This window comes from Lactuca serriola, chromosome 8 (assembly GCF_051521515.1).
Source record: "Lactuca serriola cultivar US96UC23 chromosome 8, Lser_US96UC23_V15, whole genome shotgun sequence".
Lineage (NCBI taxonomy): Eukaryota > Viridiplantae > Streptophyta > Magnoliopsida > Asterales > Asteraceae > Lactuca > Lactuca serriola.
In genome coordinates, this window is record NC_136415.1 from 150,365,989 (window position 1) to 150,383,632 (window position 17,644).

The 17,644-nt window shown below is 33.3% G+C and overlaps 2 protein-coding genes across 3 annotated transcripts; one reads left to right on the plus strand and one right to left on the minus strand.

Annotated features, from left to right (window-relative positions):
• Window positions 1–5,245: 5,245 nt before the first annotated feature.
• LOC145070369 (grpE protein homolog 2, mitochondrial-like) lies at window positions 5,246–7,421 on the minus strand. The gene is made up of 6 exons (XM_079017301.1): window positions 7,312–7,421; window positions 7,094–7,224; window positions 6,543–7,001; window positions 6,287–6,454; window positions 5,988–6,116; window positions 5,246–5,528 (listed from the first exon to the last, which is right to left on the minus strand). Exons 1-6 carry the CDS (start codon window positions 7,313–7,315, stop codon window positions 5,430–5,432), a joined length of 990 nt encoding a protein of 329 aa, XP_078873427.1. The 5' UTR covers window positions 7,316–7,421; the 3' UTR covers window positions 5,246–5,429.
• Window positions 7,422–8,923: 1,502 nt separating this feature from the next.
• Window positions 8,924–15,141, plus strand: GC1 (golgin Putative 1). 2 transcript variants are annotated; one of them, XR_013688871.1, is made up of 21 exons: window positions 8,924–9,165; window positions 10,453–10,527; window positions 10,741–10,799; window positions 10,884–11,480; window positions 11,585–11,647; window positions 11,804–11,881; window positions 11,978–12,181; window positions 12,420–12,476; window positions 12,567–12,641; window positions 12,730–12,801; window positions 12,920–12,982; window positions 13,093–13,191; window positions 13,254–13,331; window positions 13,505–13,573; window positions 13,861–13,908; window positions 13,983–14,078; window positions 14,174–14,250; window positions 14,316–14,365; window positions 14,470–14,568; window positions 14,652–14,696; window positions 14,795–15,141. XR_013688871.1 is itself a non-coding variant. In XM_079014763.1 (21 exons), exons 1-21 carry the CDS (start codon window positions 9,138–9,140, stop codon window positions 14,867–14,869), a joined length of 2,103 nt encoding a protein of 700 aa, XP_078870889.1. In that variant the 5' UTR covers window positions 8,924–9,137; the 3' UTR covers window positions 14,870–15,141. The 2 variants fall into 2 exon arrangements, 1 of the variants encoding a protein (XP_078870889.1); XM_079014763.1 differs by having other exon boundaries at window positions 14,316–14,361.
• Window positions 15,142–17,644: the final 2,503 nt, after the last annotated feature.

The following is a 17,644-nucleotide window of genomic DNA, read 5'->3' on the forward strand; positions in this document are numbered from 1 at the left end:
TTGCTGTCCTCTCCTGACTGGACCAAAGTCTACTGGTCCGAAGTCGGCTTGGTGGTGGGGTTCGCAGGCGAGGGTGCGCAGGTGGTAGCACGTGCGAAGGCCTCGGTGGCAGTTGCTGATTGGACCGCGGATAAGTGACCCATGTGCGAGGCTCGGACACGAGGAATGGAACATGCGTCGGATCCTCACTGGACCACTTCGGATAAGGCCACATGCTCGGATGAATCAGCAGCATTTTTGGACACGTGGCACATGCGAGGCGAGGGTGACGTGGCAACTCGTGACTATGCGAATTTTCTCGATTTTCGCGCCAAAACTTCTAAAATCCATAACTTTCCCATACGAGCTCCATTTTTGACGTTTTTTATATGCACACGTAGCTAAAATTACGCTCTACAACTTATGTTTAGACTTCGTCGGCTAATTTTGACCTTAATTTTTATATTATTATTTTTAACAGACCGGGACAGAAAATCCGTTAAAAATTCATAACTTCTTCATCCGACTTCCGTTTTCGTCAGACTTTTTACTGTTGTGATACTTATGACGAGACCTTCGATTCTCGTTTCGGTTGTGTCGGCTAAAAATCGCTCGATCTAAAATTCGAGTTTTTAGTTGTCTACTGCTAAGCTAAAACTTCGAAAAATCATAACTTTCTCATATGAAGTCAGATTTGGGCGTTCTTTTTATCGAACTTCTCGGTTTAACGAATAATACGACTTTCGTTTAGATCAATAAGGCTAAAAAGTAGTTTATCAAAAACTCACTTTTTACGACATTCAACACTGTGCCGGTTTTGTCGCGAAACTTCGACAGGTCATAACTTTTTCGTTATAACTCAGATTTTGGTATTCTTTATATCCCCGAAATCCTTGTTTCGACCACTACAGCTTTATATAAAGATATCGGGCTTATCTCACACTTTAATTTTGATGCTTATTTTTATTCTTAATTAATTAAACCCTAATAATTAAGCATAAAACACATAAAACACATAGAATTCACATAATTCCTTTTTCATTTCTTCAAAATGAATTACAAAGGTTAACCTAGACTATCACCTCAATATAAATTTCTAGGCTAGAAACACGAGTGTTACATGTTCCCCCGACCACAGGTATTAAAAGGTCCCTTCTCATCCAAAAGAAGGGATCGTAAGAAAACCCTCCAAACCCTTACCTTATATTTCCACCTGCTCTCCAAGAGATAATCTGACTTTATCGTCGGAGCTTCGTTCCGAGACTGCCTCCCGGGCGGAGACTGACGAGCTTATTTCCTTTGTTGTGATTCTTAGGCCCTTCATTCAATCCTTCAAAGAGACAGAGTTAGGCTGGTGACATATCACAACAGTTGGCGTCACCCGAAGGTGCACCCAATACGACACAACCTGATAAACAACGATATGCGTCTATGAAGAACAACACAAGGCCTACAACATCGCAAAACGATAACGTCGGTCCCTACAGGGAAACGCCGTCAGCTGACAGACTTGGCTGCCTGGCGCCAAGCATTAGGCCGACCAGCATCGTTAAAGAATTTGTGACGAGTGTAGGATACCTACCGACTACCTTTCTAGTCAACAAAAAGCCGACATCCAAAAAATAGCATCGCTAAGACGGAGTGCTCATGATCAACAAACCATACAAGAAACGTGAGCGACGCGAGGCAAACCCTTTTATCACATATACATATTCTCTACATGGTATGACCATTGGTCTTTTTGTTGCGACTATAATCTTATTAACTCTTTTATAACATATACATATTCTCTACATGGTATGACCATTGGTTTTTTAAAGCAGTTTACGAAAGAGTAAATTACATGATTTGTCCCTATGGTTTATCGTAATTTATGCGTTTGGTCACTAACTTATTTTTTTAACTCGGAAGGTCCCTATTGTTTGTTTTTGTTACGCGCTTGGTCCCTGTTTTACCTAAAAAGACTATTTTCCCCTTAGTTTTTTAATTTATTTAAATAAACACACCCCAACCCCACCTCACCCCTCACCTTACCTTATCTACCCTACCATTTTTCCCTATTTAAATAAATGTCTTTTTAGGTAAGACAGAGACCAAACACGTAACAAAAACAAACGATAAAGACTAAGTGTGTAACAAAAACAAACAGTAGGGACCTTCCGAGTTAAAATAAAATAAGTTAGGGACCAAACGTACAAATTACCTCAAACCATAAGGACCATTCGTATAATTTACTCTTTGCCAAAATAAAATATATTTGATGAATTTAAAACCGTATATATATTGTCATATCTTTTAGTCACTCCATATGGTTTCATGTATTTATTTTTGATAATTATTACAATCCACAAAAAAATGTATTAGTTAGTTTTATCATTTGAAATGGTCAGGCTCCGTTCAGTTATGAAAAAATTGTCTTTGTTTTTAATTTTTAGAAAAATAAAATAAGCGTATATTCTCAGGTTTCAATAGAAAATTTATATATGTATTTAGTTAAAGCTGATTGAGTTTTTATTTTTTGTTTAAAAAAAACATGCTTTGATATGTATTCTTTTATCGGTTTCATTTTCCAATTTTTATTATTTTAATTAATATAATATTGAACATATTTGAACACCCATATATAGGGATGAAAGTGAGTCTAAAACCGGACCGAATGGACCCGGACTAGGAAATCCCGGAACCGGTTAACGAGATTTTGTAGAACCGAAAACCGGACCGGTATATAGGAACCGGTTCCGGATACGGTACTGGATAAAGTGGGTTTAGAACCGGAAAATCCGGAAACATCAAAGTGGGTAGCTTGGAACCGGATAAAGAAGGCTTAGAACTGGAAAAAACGGAATTTTTTGGTAATTACTTACTACTTAGTGGGTTGAACTTTGAAAATTTTCATATTGATATCTCGACTTTGGGGGACTGTAACTCATTGAATATGAAACCAAAATTAACAAAATTATAGTCTAAAATCATGTACAGACTCTAAAATACACTCTGGAAAAAATCGCATGTCAATCCGAGTTTAAACGAATGAGATATACATGTGTTAACATTTTCACAGAATACAAAGTACAAAAACAAATAGTTGAAAAGTTGGAAATTTTCTGTTTTGATATCTCGACTTTGGAGGATTGTAAATCATTGAATATTAAATCAAAAATGACAAAATTATAGTCTAAACTCATGTACAAAATGTAAACTACAAGTTGGAATAAATCAAATGTCAATCCGACTTCAAACGAATTAGATATGCATGTTTTAAAACATTCACCGAATACAAAAAAAACTGAAAAACTAAAAACTTCCAGCTTTGATATCTCGACTTTGGGGGACTGTAAGTCAATGAATATAAAACTAAAAATGGCAAATTTATAGTCTAACATCATGTACAAACTCTAAACTACATGTGGAAAAAACCGCATGTCAATCGGAGTTGAAACGAATGAGATATGCATCTTTTAAATGTTTCACAAAAACCGGTTCCGGCCCTAAAAGTGGTTCCGATTCCAAACACCGGTTCCGAATTTTAGACCCGGTTTACCCGGACCCGATGGACCCAAACCTGGATTACCCGGAACTCGGATAAAACCAATTTTTAAACCCGGAACCTGAACCGGTTATATATATTCCGGTTCTGATGGTTCCAATTCCGGTCCGGTTTTCCGGTTTGAAATCTCATCCCTACCCATACATATCTATTCTTTACACCCCACCCCACCCCATCTATACCCCCACTCCCCATCCCCTTCCCCTCCAGACATATAAACATACCTATACCCATACCTAGTGACACCAACTCCTACGACCTTTTTTTTTAAAACTAGAATGGAATCAGTGCGCCTTTGGCGATGTAGTTTTGGAATTAAACTGCGTCACAGTTTTGCATAACAGTTACATAAGACTTAGACATAGCAACAAAATATTTACAACATCCGATTTCTTGCATAAAGACAGTTACATACCAACATAATATTCATAGCAAAAGATTACTTCCTTAAGGGTTGCATAGGTACATATTGTTTATTTATAGTAGAACATCACTAAATAGATAAACATATTACTTATAAGGATGCTTGTCTTCAGGGAGTTTCTTGATTTGTTGTTTGAGATTGTGATAAGGGCGTCATATTTTTCCTGCATTTCATGGATGGTGTTGGTCATTTTTGTTGTCTCGTAGTGATTGTCAAGCAGCACCTGTTGCATGTGCAGGTAATTTTCATATGATGGTTTTGAATCCATCTGTGCCATCACTTCTCTCTTGTAGGTTTGGTGTTCCTAGGTTTCGTCGCGCATGTTTGTTAGCGACAATTTCTCTGCCTCATAGTGAGCAATGAGATTGTTGAGGATGATTTCCATTTGTTGGGTTAGCAATAGAAGAAAATAACCCTTTTTCAGAAGATAAAATCGCAGCTAAACGGGAGAGAAACTACGTCTAGAAGTGAAAGGTGCAAACATCGGATTAAAGAAGAAGGATGAGAGAACATACCTAAAGAAGGAAGCGTGCAAGAGAAATTAGCAACACAACAACAAAAGACAAAAGAGCAGAAACAGTAGATAAATATAATCTAAGTTGGCCAAATTGAAGATAAGAAGAAGAAAAGAGTCGGCAAAATTGAACATAAGAAGAACAAAATAAGTCAGATAAGTAAAGAAAAGAAACAGAAGGAAAGATATGTGCCCCAAAGTGAAAAGAGGAAGACTCCCGTGTGCAATGAAGAAAGAAAAGAAAATATATTGTTCACGAAGGTGAAGGTTTAAGCTTTTATGCTATATATAATTTGATTCAAACTTTGAACTTTGTTACAAATATTCTCCTAAATTTATTGTTTGTACAAATTTACATTTTACGACATTTTTAAAATTTAAAAAACTGTTTTACAATATTTTACAACATTTTCTAAAGTTTTTTTTTTTCTTTCAAATCTTCAATTTTTTCACGCTTTCATATAACTTACGTCCTTATTTTTTTTAACAAACGTAGCTCTAAATAAAAACAAAAGTATTTGAAGCAAATTTAAAGTGGGCGGGGGTTATAGGTTTTTTATGTGATTTTTAAAAATAAATGTATTAAGATATCATAAAAAATTGTCAATGAAAAAGTAACAATATTACGTAATGTATACGAACTATAATTAAAAAAGAAAACATACAAACTAACAACAAATAAAAACTAAAACTTCCGAAGCTTTTAATATAATACCAAAATTTATGAAAATCAATGTTAGTATCTCATACAATTTCATCAAAAAAAGAAAATTGCCACATGTTGAATTTAAAATACATATTTTAATATACGACGCCATATGCTAAATAGAAAATGGTCTTTCAAATGTAGCCTACATAAAAAAAGAGCTCTTAATGGATAAATGCATCTTCTTAATATCACTTAACCTAAAAAAGAAACACCATTATATACAATGTTTGGTAAAAGGAGGTTTGTGTTATCAATCTCAATCCCTACTTTCCCTCTCTTTCTTGTCCATACCCACGCCACCCGTTACACCAACTTCAGCTGGCCGTATGATTCGTTCATGTAACATGTATCCCGCCTGCAAAATTTACAAAAAAGTCCCTATATTTTGATATGTATCCATATGGAATGCGTGTGAACGTGGATATGGCAATATATATATATATATATATATATATATATATATATATATATATATATATATATATATATAGGATATCTTATTCTATTAAACCATTATATTTGTTTGACTTAGGTTATGTTTGTGTCTGACAGCCTAGCTGAAAAGCTAGCCGATAGCTGATAAGCTAGATGACAAATGTAAAATAACATAATATGCCGTGCTTTTCTGTATTTTGCCCTTTGACAAATATGTATGCCAAAATTACCTAATTATTACATAACATTTAACAATCACTTTGCAAGATTCCCACATTTTGTTAGCACATTCTAATTATTTAATTAATTGTCAATAACTAATATAAACTACATATTAAGTCAAACATAACAATTTTTAATTAAAGTTAAGCCAGAATACCTTCATTACAACCGCTACAGTATTTGGAGGCTTGGAAGGATCCTGCACTTGAAAAACTGCATTATGTCTATTTGGATCAAATTCTTCATTCACAGGATCATATTTTTCTACTCCAAACTTCTTGAATACCTGTTAAATACAAAAAAAAAACACAAGTTATACACCATTTTATCAATTTAGCCACTTAACTATTGTTTGTAGTGATTAGAGGAATAGTTAATTGGCTAAACTGATACGTTTATATGAAAATTAATCATAGTGGTTACCATTTTAGTTTAAGAAAACAGACAAACAGTTACCTCTGCTAGCTGTTTTTCTGTCATCTCAACACCTTCAAGCAATGTTTTTAAAAGTGATAGAGCTCCAGTAGGGTCTTCACTTGTGTCCATTTTTGTAAATTTGTCTTTAACAACCATTGAAGCCCTACCAACATTATCTGCAACATCCAGCAAGCTCTTTGCAAATGACTGCAACATGTAAATTGTAATCAAATTAAACAACACTAAAAAACTAGAATTGTTTTTAGAAGAAACACACAGGAAGATCAAGAAACACCTGTATGGCGAACTTTTTTGAATTTTCTGCTTCCCGTTTTGTCCTTTCAATAATATTATTATTTTCAGCATAACTCATCAGGAATTTCTCTTGCATAATCTCCATTTCCCTGTGCTTTTTCTTAAGAAGTTCTTTCTTTTTTGCTAGAAGAGTTACTAATTCGTCCCTGGATAAGTTGTTTTCAGAATCTGAATCTGAATCAGAAAATTTAGTTCTTTTAGTACCACTTCTCCTTTTTTTGACAGATTGGGATACATCGGTGGCACCCGAATCCACTTTCTTGTCAGGATGTTCTGTTTGAGAAGCGTTATTTGTCTCCATAGTAGCTTCTGGCTTATTCGCAGGTTGAGCAGTCTCATTTTCATTAGTTTGAGAAGATGCAAATGAGAAAAATTTACACTGTTGAATAGAAGAAGCAATAAGAGAATTGTGGAACACAGATGTTTGGCTTGTTACCACCTGTAACAAGCAACAATGGAAATCTTGTGATTCGATTGACATACAAAAACTCAAATTTCATACATACACGGTTACAATCAATGAATACCTACCTGACTCGCGTTAAACGGCAATTGAACGAAACGATAGCTGGAATGAAGATGGCGAGATTCTCCATAGCACCTCAATATACTCAAATTTACTTGTTTCTTCTTCCATATCTCTGAAACGAATGCACAAGCTCCTACAAATTCAACAAAAAGGGCTATCACTTAAAGAAATAAAAACAAAGAGTTAACTGCAGCTTTCTGCAATTAAGAACAGTGAGTACTCATTTGATCGGAGACAGGGCTTCCACGTTCACTTAGAAATGTCTTGAAAAAGGAATTTAGGGTTTATGCAAAAACGGAAAAACCCGTATCCCCGCATCAATTTTGGTGGTAGGGCCGCTCGCAACGACGACGTATTGGGACATTAGATTCGATATCTCCTGCCTCAACTTTGGATATTTTTTCACACAAGCCCCTGAAGTTTTGTATATTCGAATTTAGTGTCCTATATAATGATAAAACATAATATACGACGAATACATATATGATCATAATCATAATAGAAAATAATAATAATACAAACTCATCCATCAATTATGTTTATCTCTTCTTTATAAGTTGATTTATATTATCATATGTTTAGATGTTTAGATATCTAGCAGTTTCATTTATTACAAAAAAGTTATCTAGTATTACATTAATAATATGGAAAAAAAATTATAATTGAACATATTTTATCTATACTTGGAACATATTTACACATACTTATTCATAACATGAGAACTAAAATTTACTTATTAGGGTCGGTACTATTTCTTCTTAAACAATATTTTTATAATTCTTTTGTACATTAAGTTGCAGAATTTACATAAGGTACTATAAACTATTCTTTAGAGATTAGAGATGCAAGCATTCTTATAATATTTGGAAGAAATAGTTTTTGAAAACTACAAACCCATTAACGATAGAAAAACTAAAACGTTGGCCAAAAAAAAACTTAAAATGGTGCTCTTGTGATCTATGTTTTCCAACAAACATGTAAGTGAGTTTTGCAACAAGCACAAAACCTGTAAAGATTTTTGTCATTTAATTCAAGAACAAATAAAAGTTTATCGATGAGAATGCAAGTGATATATGAGTCGAAAGTAGCAAGTGTTCCTAGATGATGTCAAATGATATTGTCATAAACTATTGTCCATTGGTGATAAGTTTTTGATATAAGAGGTTGATTTATATGCATGTTACTGAGGCAGGTAAAAAGTTGAGTTTTACTTGGTTAGATTTAGACTGTTTGATAAACAATTAGAAGCTTCTGATTCAGTTATGTAGTCTTGATATGCTTCTTATAGAGTTTAGTAGGAAGTTGGGTTTGACTCAATCAGATCTGACTCAATCAATAACTATTAAACAACTTTAAGACGTGTAAAGCAAGATGGGTTACTTAAGATCTATTAACAATTAAAGCAAGATGGGTTCGTTCCCTACTTAAGATCTATTAAGGTTTATGAAAAGAAGACCTTTGGATGATTTGAAAACGTGTCTCAATAGTGACATATGAAGATCGTGTAGAAGAGATAAATTGGATCTGTCGCTTGAGAGAAAATCTATCTTATGTAGAGATAAACACTAGGAGACCATATAGAGTATAGAGTTATCCATCAATTATTTAACAGTATAATATTAAATATATGATTGAGGTATAATAATTCCAAGCCTTCGAACTATTTTGTTTGCTACGTATCAAGGACTAACGGCCATATATCCTAAAAGAAACGGCCTATAATATGTATTACATGTGATTTATGTTGTTTTTGGACGGCTATGATTGTGATGCCCTTTCATAGTACCATGGACCTCACAACATACTAAATAACCCCAAACTCATCGAATAACTTTCAACAGACAACCCTTTTGACGACTGCCTTGATCAATTTCTCTCGCTGTGACGTCGCTGTTCTTCAACTGTTCGCATCAAATCGAAAACAAATATTTGGTGTAGAAACGCATTTGAGATCGTATTTCGCCTAACAATTTATAACTTGTGGGAATCAATCGTCCAATTTGAGTTCATTCTGATGGCATTAGTTATTTTGCATTGATCATTGCGATGGCTCATTGGCTCAAAGCTGCTGAAGGTATGATTCACTTTTTCCTTGCCCTAGTTCAATTCCCCAAGTAATTGAAGCTTAAATTGAAAAAAAAAAAAAAAAGCGAGATTGTATTGGGTTCGAAATACGGGAAATTCGTTTTTTCCCGTTCTACTCAATCTAGATGTAAGTTAGGGAATGTTGGTTTCTAGCTGATAATGGAGGTATTGATGCTATATGAGATTATTATGCGATTGTTCATTGTGATTTGAAAGCTTAAGCTATGTGGTTAGGGATATAGGCGTTAGGTACTTAAGTTGATTATATGGGATCTAGATCCTTGAAGTTAGTATGTGAAGTGCACCTGAAGCTTTATTTTGGCATGATAAGTAGAGTTGTGAGGTAGGCACATCTTCTATAAAATCATCAATGTGCATGTGGCTTCCAAAGGTTTTCTTGTATTAACGTGGTATGTGCTGTAAGGTTAACTACATATTGTACAAAATAAGATGCTTATTTAGTCTAAAGCATAAGCATCCTATATGCTAAATTTTCTGCTACTTCTATTGTCCAAGCGATTTCATGTAATTTCCTATTGGGTCATGATAATGAAAATAACAATTAATGGGGTTAATTTGCCACACAAACTTGACACCTGGCAAAGCAAATGCTAAAGAAAACCATTGATGCAATTTATTAGAAAAAAGCTCTAAAAAAACTAAGTAATTTTATATATATTCTGTTTTAATGCTCTATAATAGGATCAGGGGAAGATCTCATCTCTCCTTTTACAGTATGAGATTATTTTTCTGTCTAATGTGACTTGTCCTTCATGCCATGATGAAGGGCCAATCATAACACCTTTAGAAAATTCAGCTTTTGTCTCCTGTGAAATTCACATGGCACTTGTTTTTCATTTTGCACTAGTATGATGTCAACCGAGTCTTGAAGTCCACTACAATGTTAAATGAAAGCTTTGACATGTCTTTATTACTAGGGTCTGTTTTTCTATTGCTTCCTTTGACTTTCTTTATCTTCTGAGCTCTTCTATCAGGCAATTCAACTTTTATGCTTTCAATGCATGACATATGTTGTATGCTGCTGTTATCAAATCTATTGTGTATTGTTTTTGACATTAGCTTTTTGGCCAGCAACATATAAATGTACATTTTTTACTGGTGTTTTTATTATTATTATTTGAGGACACATACACATATAATTACATTATAGTAGGGCAGTATGGTAGACAACATACATGACTACTTGTCACATACATGAATCCATGAACTTGATATTTCTTGAAGACTCACAAAGCTTATGGTATGTGTTTCACAGATTTATTTGAAGTTGTAGATCGAAGGGCAAAACTTGTAGTTGGAGATGAGCTACCAAATTCTTCTCAGTCACCAGGTTAGTAAGCTTCAATCTGCATTATGCTTTGACTTTTAAACATAATGTTTTTTTGTTTTCAAATCCATTTTTCTTATATTAGCACCGAATCTGTATAAATTTGTTATTAAGAGTTGATATTATACAACGGATGTTATGCATATATGGTTTCAGTATTATACAACAGTTATCTATTTGACTAATTTCTTTCTTAATCATGATTTTCACATTCAGCACCTCTAGCTTCCAATGGACAAGGATCTCGTGCAAAGAGTAAAAAGTCAAAAGCAAAGGTAATATAAAGGCTTATTTTGGTATTTATAAAATCTATGCGAGTATTCTTACCCTCAAATAATCTAAAACTACACAATTTGCAGCCTAAAAAGGAAAAACCTTCAGATGAAACATCTATAGTTGATACTTCCATAAAGAAAACCAGCTCCCGTGCATCCTTATCTAAAGCTTCATCTGATATAGATTTATCAACTGATAATGACGAGATTAATCATGTTCATTCTTCTTCAACAACCGAAGACAATGAACAACACAAAGTTAAAAATGATGTTCCCGTGTCTTTGTACAATGAAGACACATCAAATGTAGAAGTTGTTTCATCAATTGTTAATGGTGATATTGCCAATGGGTCTTCTTCCAAGTCTAATGAGGAAATCTCATCAGCATCAGTAACTTTGGAAGAGAATGAATCTGTAAAAAATCATCCCTCTGATGATGGTCAAGATGTCTTACTGAAAGATCAAGGAAATGAAATAGTGATCAACAAAGAGGGATCTCAATCTTTAAAAGATCACAATCTCAAAATTGAACCTCAGATAGATGAAAAGAAGAATCAAGAATATAAAAAAGTACAAGATCAGCTTGATTCCCCAAAGAAAATACAAGATGAGCCTACTTCCCCAAAGAAAGGACAAGATCAGTCTGGTTCCTCAAAGAAAATACAAGATCAGCTTGAGGAGGTAAACTATAGTTAAGTGGCATCATGTTTTTGGATTCTTTGTTTGATTTATGTTTTCTTAATATGCTCAAAAGAGGTTTTATGGAATTCCTTTGTATTTAATAGGCACAAGGGCTGCTTGAAAGTTCAAAAACCACTGGTCAATCAAAAGAGGCTCGATTGGCTCGGGTAAGTCTACAAGTTTAGTTTCATTTTTTTTTTATCATTGTGGTGATTAATCCTTCATGGTTTATTTAATACACACATACTTGTATAAAAGTAGATCATTGTTTTTCTGTGAATATAAAAGTAGATCATATAAATGAAAGTAGTTTATTTCTTTAGGTTTGTGCTGGGCTTTCATCACGGCTTCAGGAATACAAATCAGAAAATGCACAATTAGAGGAGCTTCTAGTAGCAGAGGTAGATTCTGAATGCATTTATTATGCTTTAGAATTTAGATGCAGTATTTGTATATATTAAAGAAATGCTGTTTACAGCTTATTTTGAATTTAACAGAGAGATCTAAGTAAATCATACGAGACACGCATAAAAGAATTGCAAAAAGAGTTGTCTTTATCAAAAGAGGAGGTGAACAGAGTGGAGTCAAGCATGTTGGAGGCCTTGGCTACAAAGAATGCTGAGATTGAAGCACTTGTGAATTCCATGGAGATGGTTAAAAAACAAGCTGCTTTATCTGAAGGAAATTTGGCATCATTGCAGGTTTATATATTATTATTATTATTATACACTCTTATGAATTTAATGCAAGTTTTACTACATCTTTATCTTTCTATGCTACCTTTTATGGTTCTGTTTCTGGACTTGGTATAAATATTATTCCTGCAAATATAATTTCTTAACCCATTCTACACATGAAGTTGAGAGGTGTAATTAGTTACATTGATGAAAAAAATAGTAATAGTTGTTTTAATAATATGCATGTTTTACTTTTTACCAGGCAAACATGGAGTCTATAATGAGGAGTAGGGAACTAACGGAAACAAGAATGATGCAAGTAAGAAAAATATAAAATGATGGAAGTAAATGTCCATGTCCTGTTTTTTTGACATTGGGGGCATTATTGGAAATGTGATTGTGCGTGCAGGCTTTAAAGGAAGAGCTTGCATCTGCAGAACGAAGAGCAGAAGAAGAGCATGCTGCACACAATGCTACCAAGATGGTCTTGTCTTATTCTTCTTTTATTTTAATTTTGTTTAATGTTTTAAATAAAGTGATGATGATTTTTATAATTAATTAATATTTGATAGGCTGCAATGGAAAGGGAAGTAGAACTGGAACACCGAGCTCTTGATGCATCCACAGCCTTAGCCAAGATCCAGGTATTCACAAGATGTATTTTTCTTTTGTGTCACACCTTATATTAGTTAACATACAACTTGATTTTTAAAAATGATGATTAATGGGTAATAGTTTTGAATTGTGCTGTGTGTGTATTAGAGAACAGCTGATGAGAGGACTGCAAAAGCAGTGGAGCTTGAGCAGAAGGTGGCACTACTTGAGGTAAAACTACAATACATAAAATCAAGCTTTAAGCTGAGTTTATTTTCTTAAAAATATGTATATGTATATATATTTATTTATTAAGTTCTAAGAACAGTTGGCATCATCAGGTTGAATGTTCTAGTTTAACTCAAGAACTGCAAGATACTGAAGCCCGTGCTCGTCGAGGCCACAAGAAGTCTCCAGAAGATGCCAATCAACTGATTCAGGTAGGTAGGATATGAATTAAATAATATATATATTTAAAAATTCATATGTTTTTATTTTTTAGATGCAAGCTTGGCAAGAAGAAGTAGAGCGTGCACGTCAAGGGCAGAGAGATGCTGAGAGAAAGCTGTCTTCAATGGAGGCAAGTTTTAATGCTTTCTTTCTTTCTCCATTTCTTGGGTTACAAGCTGTCTTCCATGAGGAGGGCATATATGTCTTTTTGGATGGGATACAAAAATTTAAATACAGTAGAATCTATTATGTGATGCCCATCTTTCAAAAATGAAGAACCAATGGGATGGATGATTATGGCAGGCTGAAGTTCAAAAAATGAGAGTGGAAATGGCTGCCATGAAGAGGGATGCTGAGCATTATTCACGCCAGGTATTACCTTTTACTTTTTACTTTTTGCTTATGAGGTTATTCTTATTCCTAATAACAATTTGTTGTAAAAAATACAGTGTTTCTTAAGGAAAAATATATAAACAAGTTACCTACCCTATTGCTATAATAGAATAGGTAGATAGATTCTCCAAATCATAATATAAAAAGTAGAATGCTGTAGTATAAAAATGGAAAGTACTATAAGGTAGCTTTTATAAAGTAGAATGGTGTACGTAATAAAAGAAAACAGAAATAATAATATTTGTTTTTTTGGTATCGACGAGTAGGAGCATATGGAGCTGGAGAAACGATACAGGGAACTTACAGATTTATTGGTACATCAACACCACCTGTAATTGAATTAATTTAATTAGTGACTTATGTGTGGAGTTGAATTGTGATATGACAGTATTACAAGCAAACACAATTGGAAGCAATGACGAGTGAAAAAGCTGCAGCAGAATTCCAATTAGAGAAGGAGATGAAACGTATTCAAGAAGCTCAGGTTCATTAATTTATTATTATTATTATTAGCTACTTAATTCACTTGCTGTGTTTAGGGTTTAGGGTTTATTTACTGATTATTGAGTGAGTGAGCAGGTGGAAGTAGAAAAGAGCAGATTCCCTCGTCGTGCATCATCAAGTTGGGATGAAGACACTGACATGAAAGCCCTAGAGTAAGCTCTGCTATTTATTTTTATAATTTAATAAAGGCACATTTAATTATGTAATTTGATTTCAGGCCTCTGCCCTTTCATCATCGACATTTAGTTGGAGCAAGCATACAGGTAGGTAACTGCACTTTCCATATGGCATTCTCTTATTGGTGGCTGGTGGGTTTATATGATATGAAATTATGAATGATATATATTTATTGGTCATGAATGCAAATGCAGGTGCAGAAGGCTGCAAAGATTTTAGATACAGGTGCTGTTCGGGCAATGAGGTTTCTTTGGCGATATCCTGTTGCTAGACTTATACTACTCTTTTACATGGTAACAACCCTATTCTTCACTTAAATTCCAACATTTTTTTTTCTTGCCAATATTATTAAATTGTAAATTGTAACTGTATGCAGGTATTTGTGCACCTGTTTATGATGTATCTCTTGCATCGGCTTCAGGTACATACCTGTTCATTTCTTTTCTTAAATTAACAATTAACAATTAACAATTGACATGACTTTTTATTAAATATTCTTAAATCAACAACAAATAACAGGAGCAAGCCGACACTTTCTCTTCAAGAGAATTTGCTGAATCAATGGGACTTGGCAATCATACGTTGTTACCATGAAGCATTTCTCAACATAATTTTAGTTTTACAAGACAAGGGCAGTAACTGGATATATTATCATATTGTCCCCCGGCCCCACTTAAGTTTAAAATTGTGGTTTAAGTGAAAGTGAGTGTTCAGTTCTCTTTGTTCTTTCATCTGTAAAGTAAACTCCGTTTGAAATGATGATATCTCTTTTCTTGATGATAATTCTAAAGGGAAATGGATGATGATGATGAATATCATAGTTACACACATTTCGATTTCTTGATTATAAAAGAAGCTATTTGTAAGATTGTTACATAAATATTTGTTTGATTGATACTGATAGATAATAAAATGAAACTTTAGAGAACACATTTTGGTAGATTTCGGTTTGAGGGATTTGGAAATGAATTTTGATTCTAATCCTATGTTTGGTATGTGATTTTATTCTAGATCTTATTTCATAAACGGCTAGCCCAAACATATAGTATTAGTTTTCACCAATGCCATGTCATTGTATAAGCCCAAACAAATAACCTATCAAAAACTGTCAACGAAGCCATTCTTCCAAGAGTGAGGGGGTAAGTTGTTTTCAAGACTTACGATGGCTATCTAGTTGGCATTTTCATCTGTCTACATTTATGTGGATATAAATCCACATATAAAAAGGTCATCGTTATTCTTTAGTCTATAAACCTAGTTTATACATTGTTGTAACCCTCATGGTCATTGTGTCCCATATGTTCCCAAACAATCTCCTTGGCAAGAAGAAGCAACAGCTACAGTTAGAGCATCTGTAATCCATACCACGAATTGGATCGTGGTCTACGAGGTCACGATCATGGTTCGTGAACATTGGTCCGCACCTTCATGGTGGGGCGTGGTCGTGGTGTGTTGTGATGCACAATGCTCTTTGACTCTTGCCTCAATCATTCTAACAGCTATTTGGGGTTTTATTATTATTATTATTATTATTATTATTATTATTTAGTTTTATCTATATAAATACCGCTACAAACCTCCTTATATTTCATACAATTCTTCTCTCCTTTTATTCATATTCACACATTTGTGTTGTTTGATCTTTAGAAAACCAAGGCTCCTGGAATGATGAATTAGTTGAAAGAGGACGAAGAGAAATTAGTACAAACATGGGTGTCGGTTTCGGAAGACGAAGATAATAAAATCTCTGGAGATTTTTGGTGAAAAGTTCGAAGCATTTTCTATGGTTTAATGGATTCTACAAGTCGAAATCTCGACGAAATATGTTCAAAGCGGCACGATATGAGGATAACATGTTATGAATTTGATGAAATTTACAACTTTGTTATAAACAATGTACAGAAAGGCGATATCGATCTGGTTAATGTGACTATGGATCGATATGAAAACACAAACCACAAACGTTTTACACATCTCAAAACTTGGCAAAAGTTGAAGAATTCTCCAAAATTGAATAACATTGTTTATAAAAATATGATTAAGGGTAGTTGTTTGTGTTTGAATTTTTTATGTTTTCTTATATTTTATTTTAAATTCTCACTCTTTTAAATAATGTAATGTTTTTTTTTTAATTTAATAAAACTAGTTTTAAAAAAATGTTTATTGTATTTTTTGAATTAAATTTATTTAAAAAAAATGATGTGGGGTAATGTGTTAGTGGTAGATATATCATGGTTTTAGTGGTAGGATATGATAATGAGCTGACACTCACCATTATAATGATTAGTGGTGGGTATTACAGATGATTTTACGGTGACATTAGAGTTTTGATAATCTTATATATTCCTTATTGTACTTATTATATTTTTAAAATTATTTTTTTACGACTAATTTTTATGAATATATATTTTTCACAATTTTATTATTATTATTATTATTATTTTTATTTTATTTTTTTATTTTTTTTGTGAATTTTGGTCTTCGACATCTTGCGGAAATTTTTTACAAATGGTTTTTACATCTTGATGTAATAAAGTGTGTAAATTGGTATTTCTGAAACATTTGAAATAGTTTGTCGGTCAAATTTTGTTTATAAGTTTATTGGTTGTCCGATAAGTCGTTGGAAATCGAATTTTTTTTTAATTTAACTGTTTGTCATAATTTTTTTTTCTTTTTTATAGTTCATTGGTTAAATGTGGAAAAAAAATACAAAATATATAGAATTACAAATCGAGACAATGACAAATCTAGCCAAATTCTTTAATTACTTCTTATTTAATAGCCAAAATTTTGCAAATAGCCAAAAATCGCCAAGGAAATCGCAGGTTTTTAGAATCGCCTACTGTTTCATACATGGTCTATGGTTTGAGGGTTTAGTATATAAAAAATCATTTGCACATATGAAATCGTAGATGAAAAATCACATACGATGTATTAACTACGATAGGAATGAACATTAGAACCGCTGGAACTGGAAGCGGACTAGATTTAGTAATAAGGACTGGTTACCGACTCTCTACTTTTATAAAAATCGATTCCAGTTCTAACATCGGTTCTATTCTAAAAAATCGGAATCAGACCAAAATTTGTCCAGCTTATTGACATAACTCACTCATATGAAGTCAGAATTATTTGATTTTTTTTTCAACATGTAATTTGGTGTTTGTACTTCATTTTAGACTATAGAAATACATAATTTTGTTAGATATTTAATCAACTATAGGCCCTGGAAGACAGTATATCAATGTTGTGCCTTTTCCATTTCAGCATCTTGTTTTTTTTTTTTGGAATCTATCCGGCTTTTTAAAATACATGTAACTCACTAATATGAAGTCAGAATTATTTGATTTTTCCAAGCATTTAATTTAG

Excerpts from the sequence above, each read along its gene's own strand:
- LOC145070369 (XM_079017301.1), bottom strand. Across the intron at positions 7,002-7,093 it reads TGCCGTTTAACGCGAGTCAG|GTGGTAACAAGCCAAACATC; the intron begins GTAGGTATTCAT and ends TGCTTGTTACAG. Across the intron at positions 6,455-6,542 it reads CAAAAAAGTTCGCCATACAG|TCATTTGCAAAGAGCTTGCT; the intron begins GTGTTTCTTGAT and ends TACATGTTGCAG.
- GC1 (XM_079014763.1), top strand. The coding sequence starts at position 9,138 with ATGGCTCATTGGCTCAAAGCTGCTGAAG. Across the intron at positions 11,481-11,584 it reads TACAAGATCAGCTTGAGGAG|GCACAAGGGCTGCTTGAAAG; the intron begins GTAAACTATAGT and ends TGTATTTAATAG. Across the intron at positions 13,909-13,982 it reads GGGAACTTACAGATTTATTG|TATTACAAGCAAACACAATT; the intron begins GTACATCAACAC and ends GTGATATGACAG.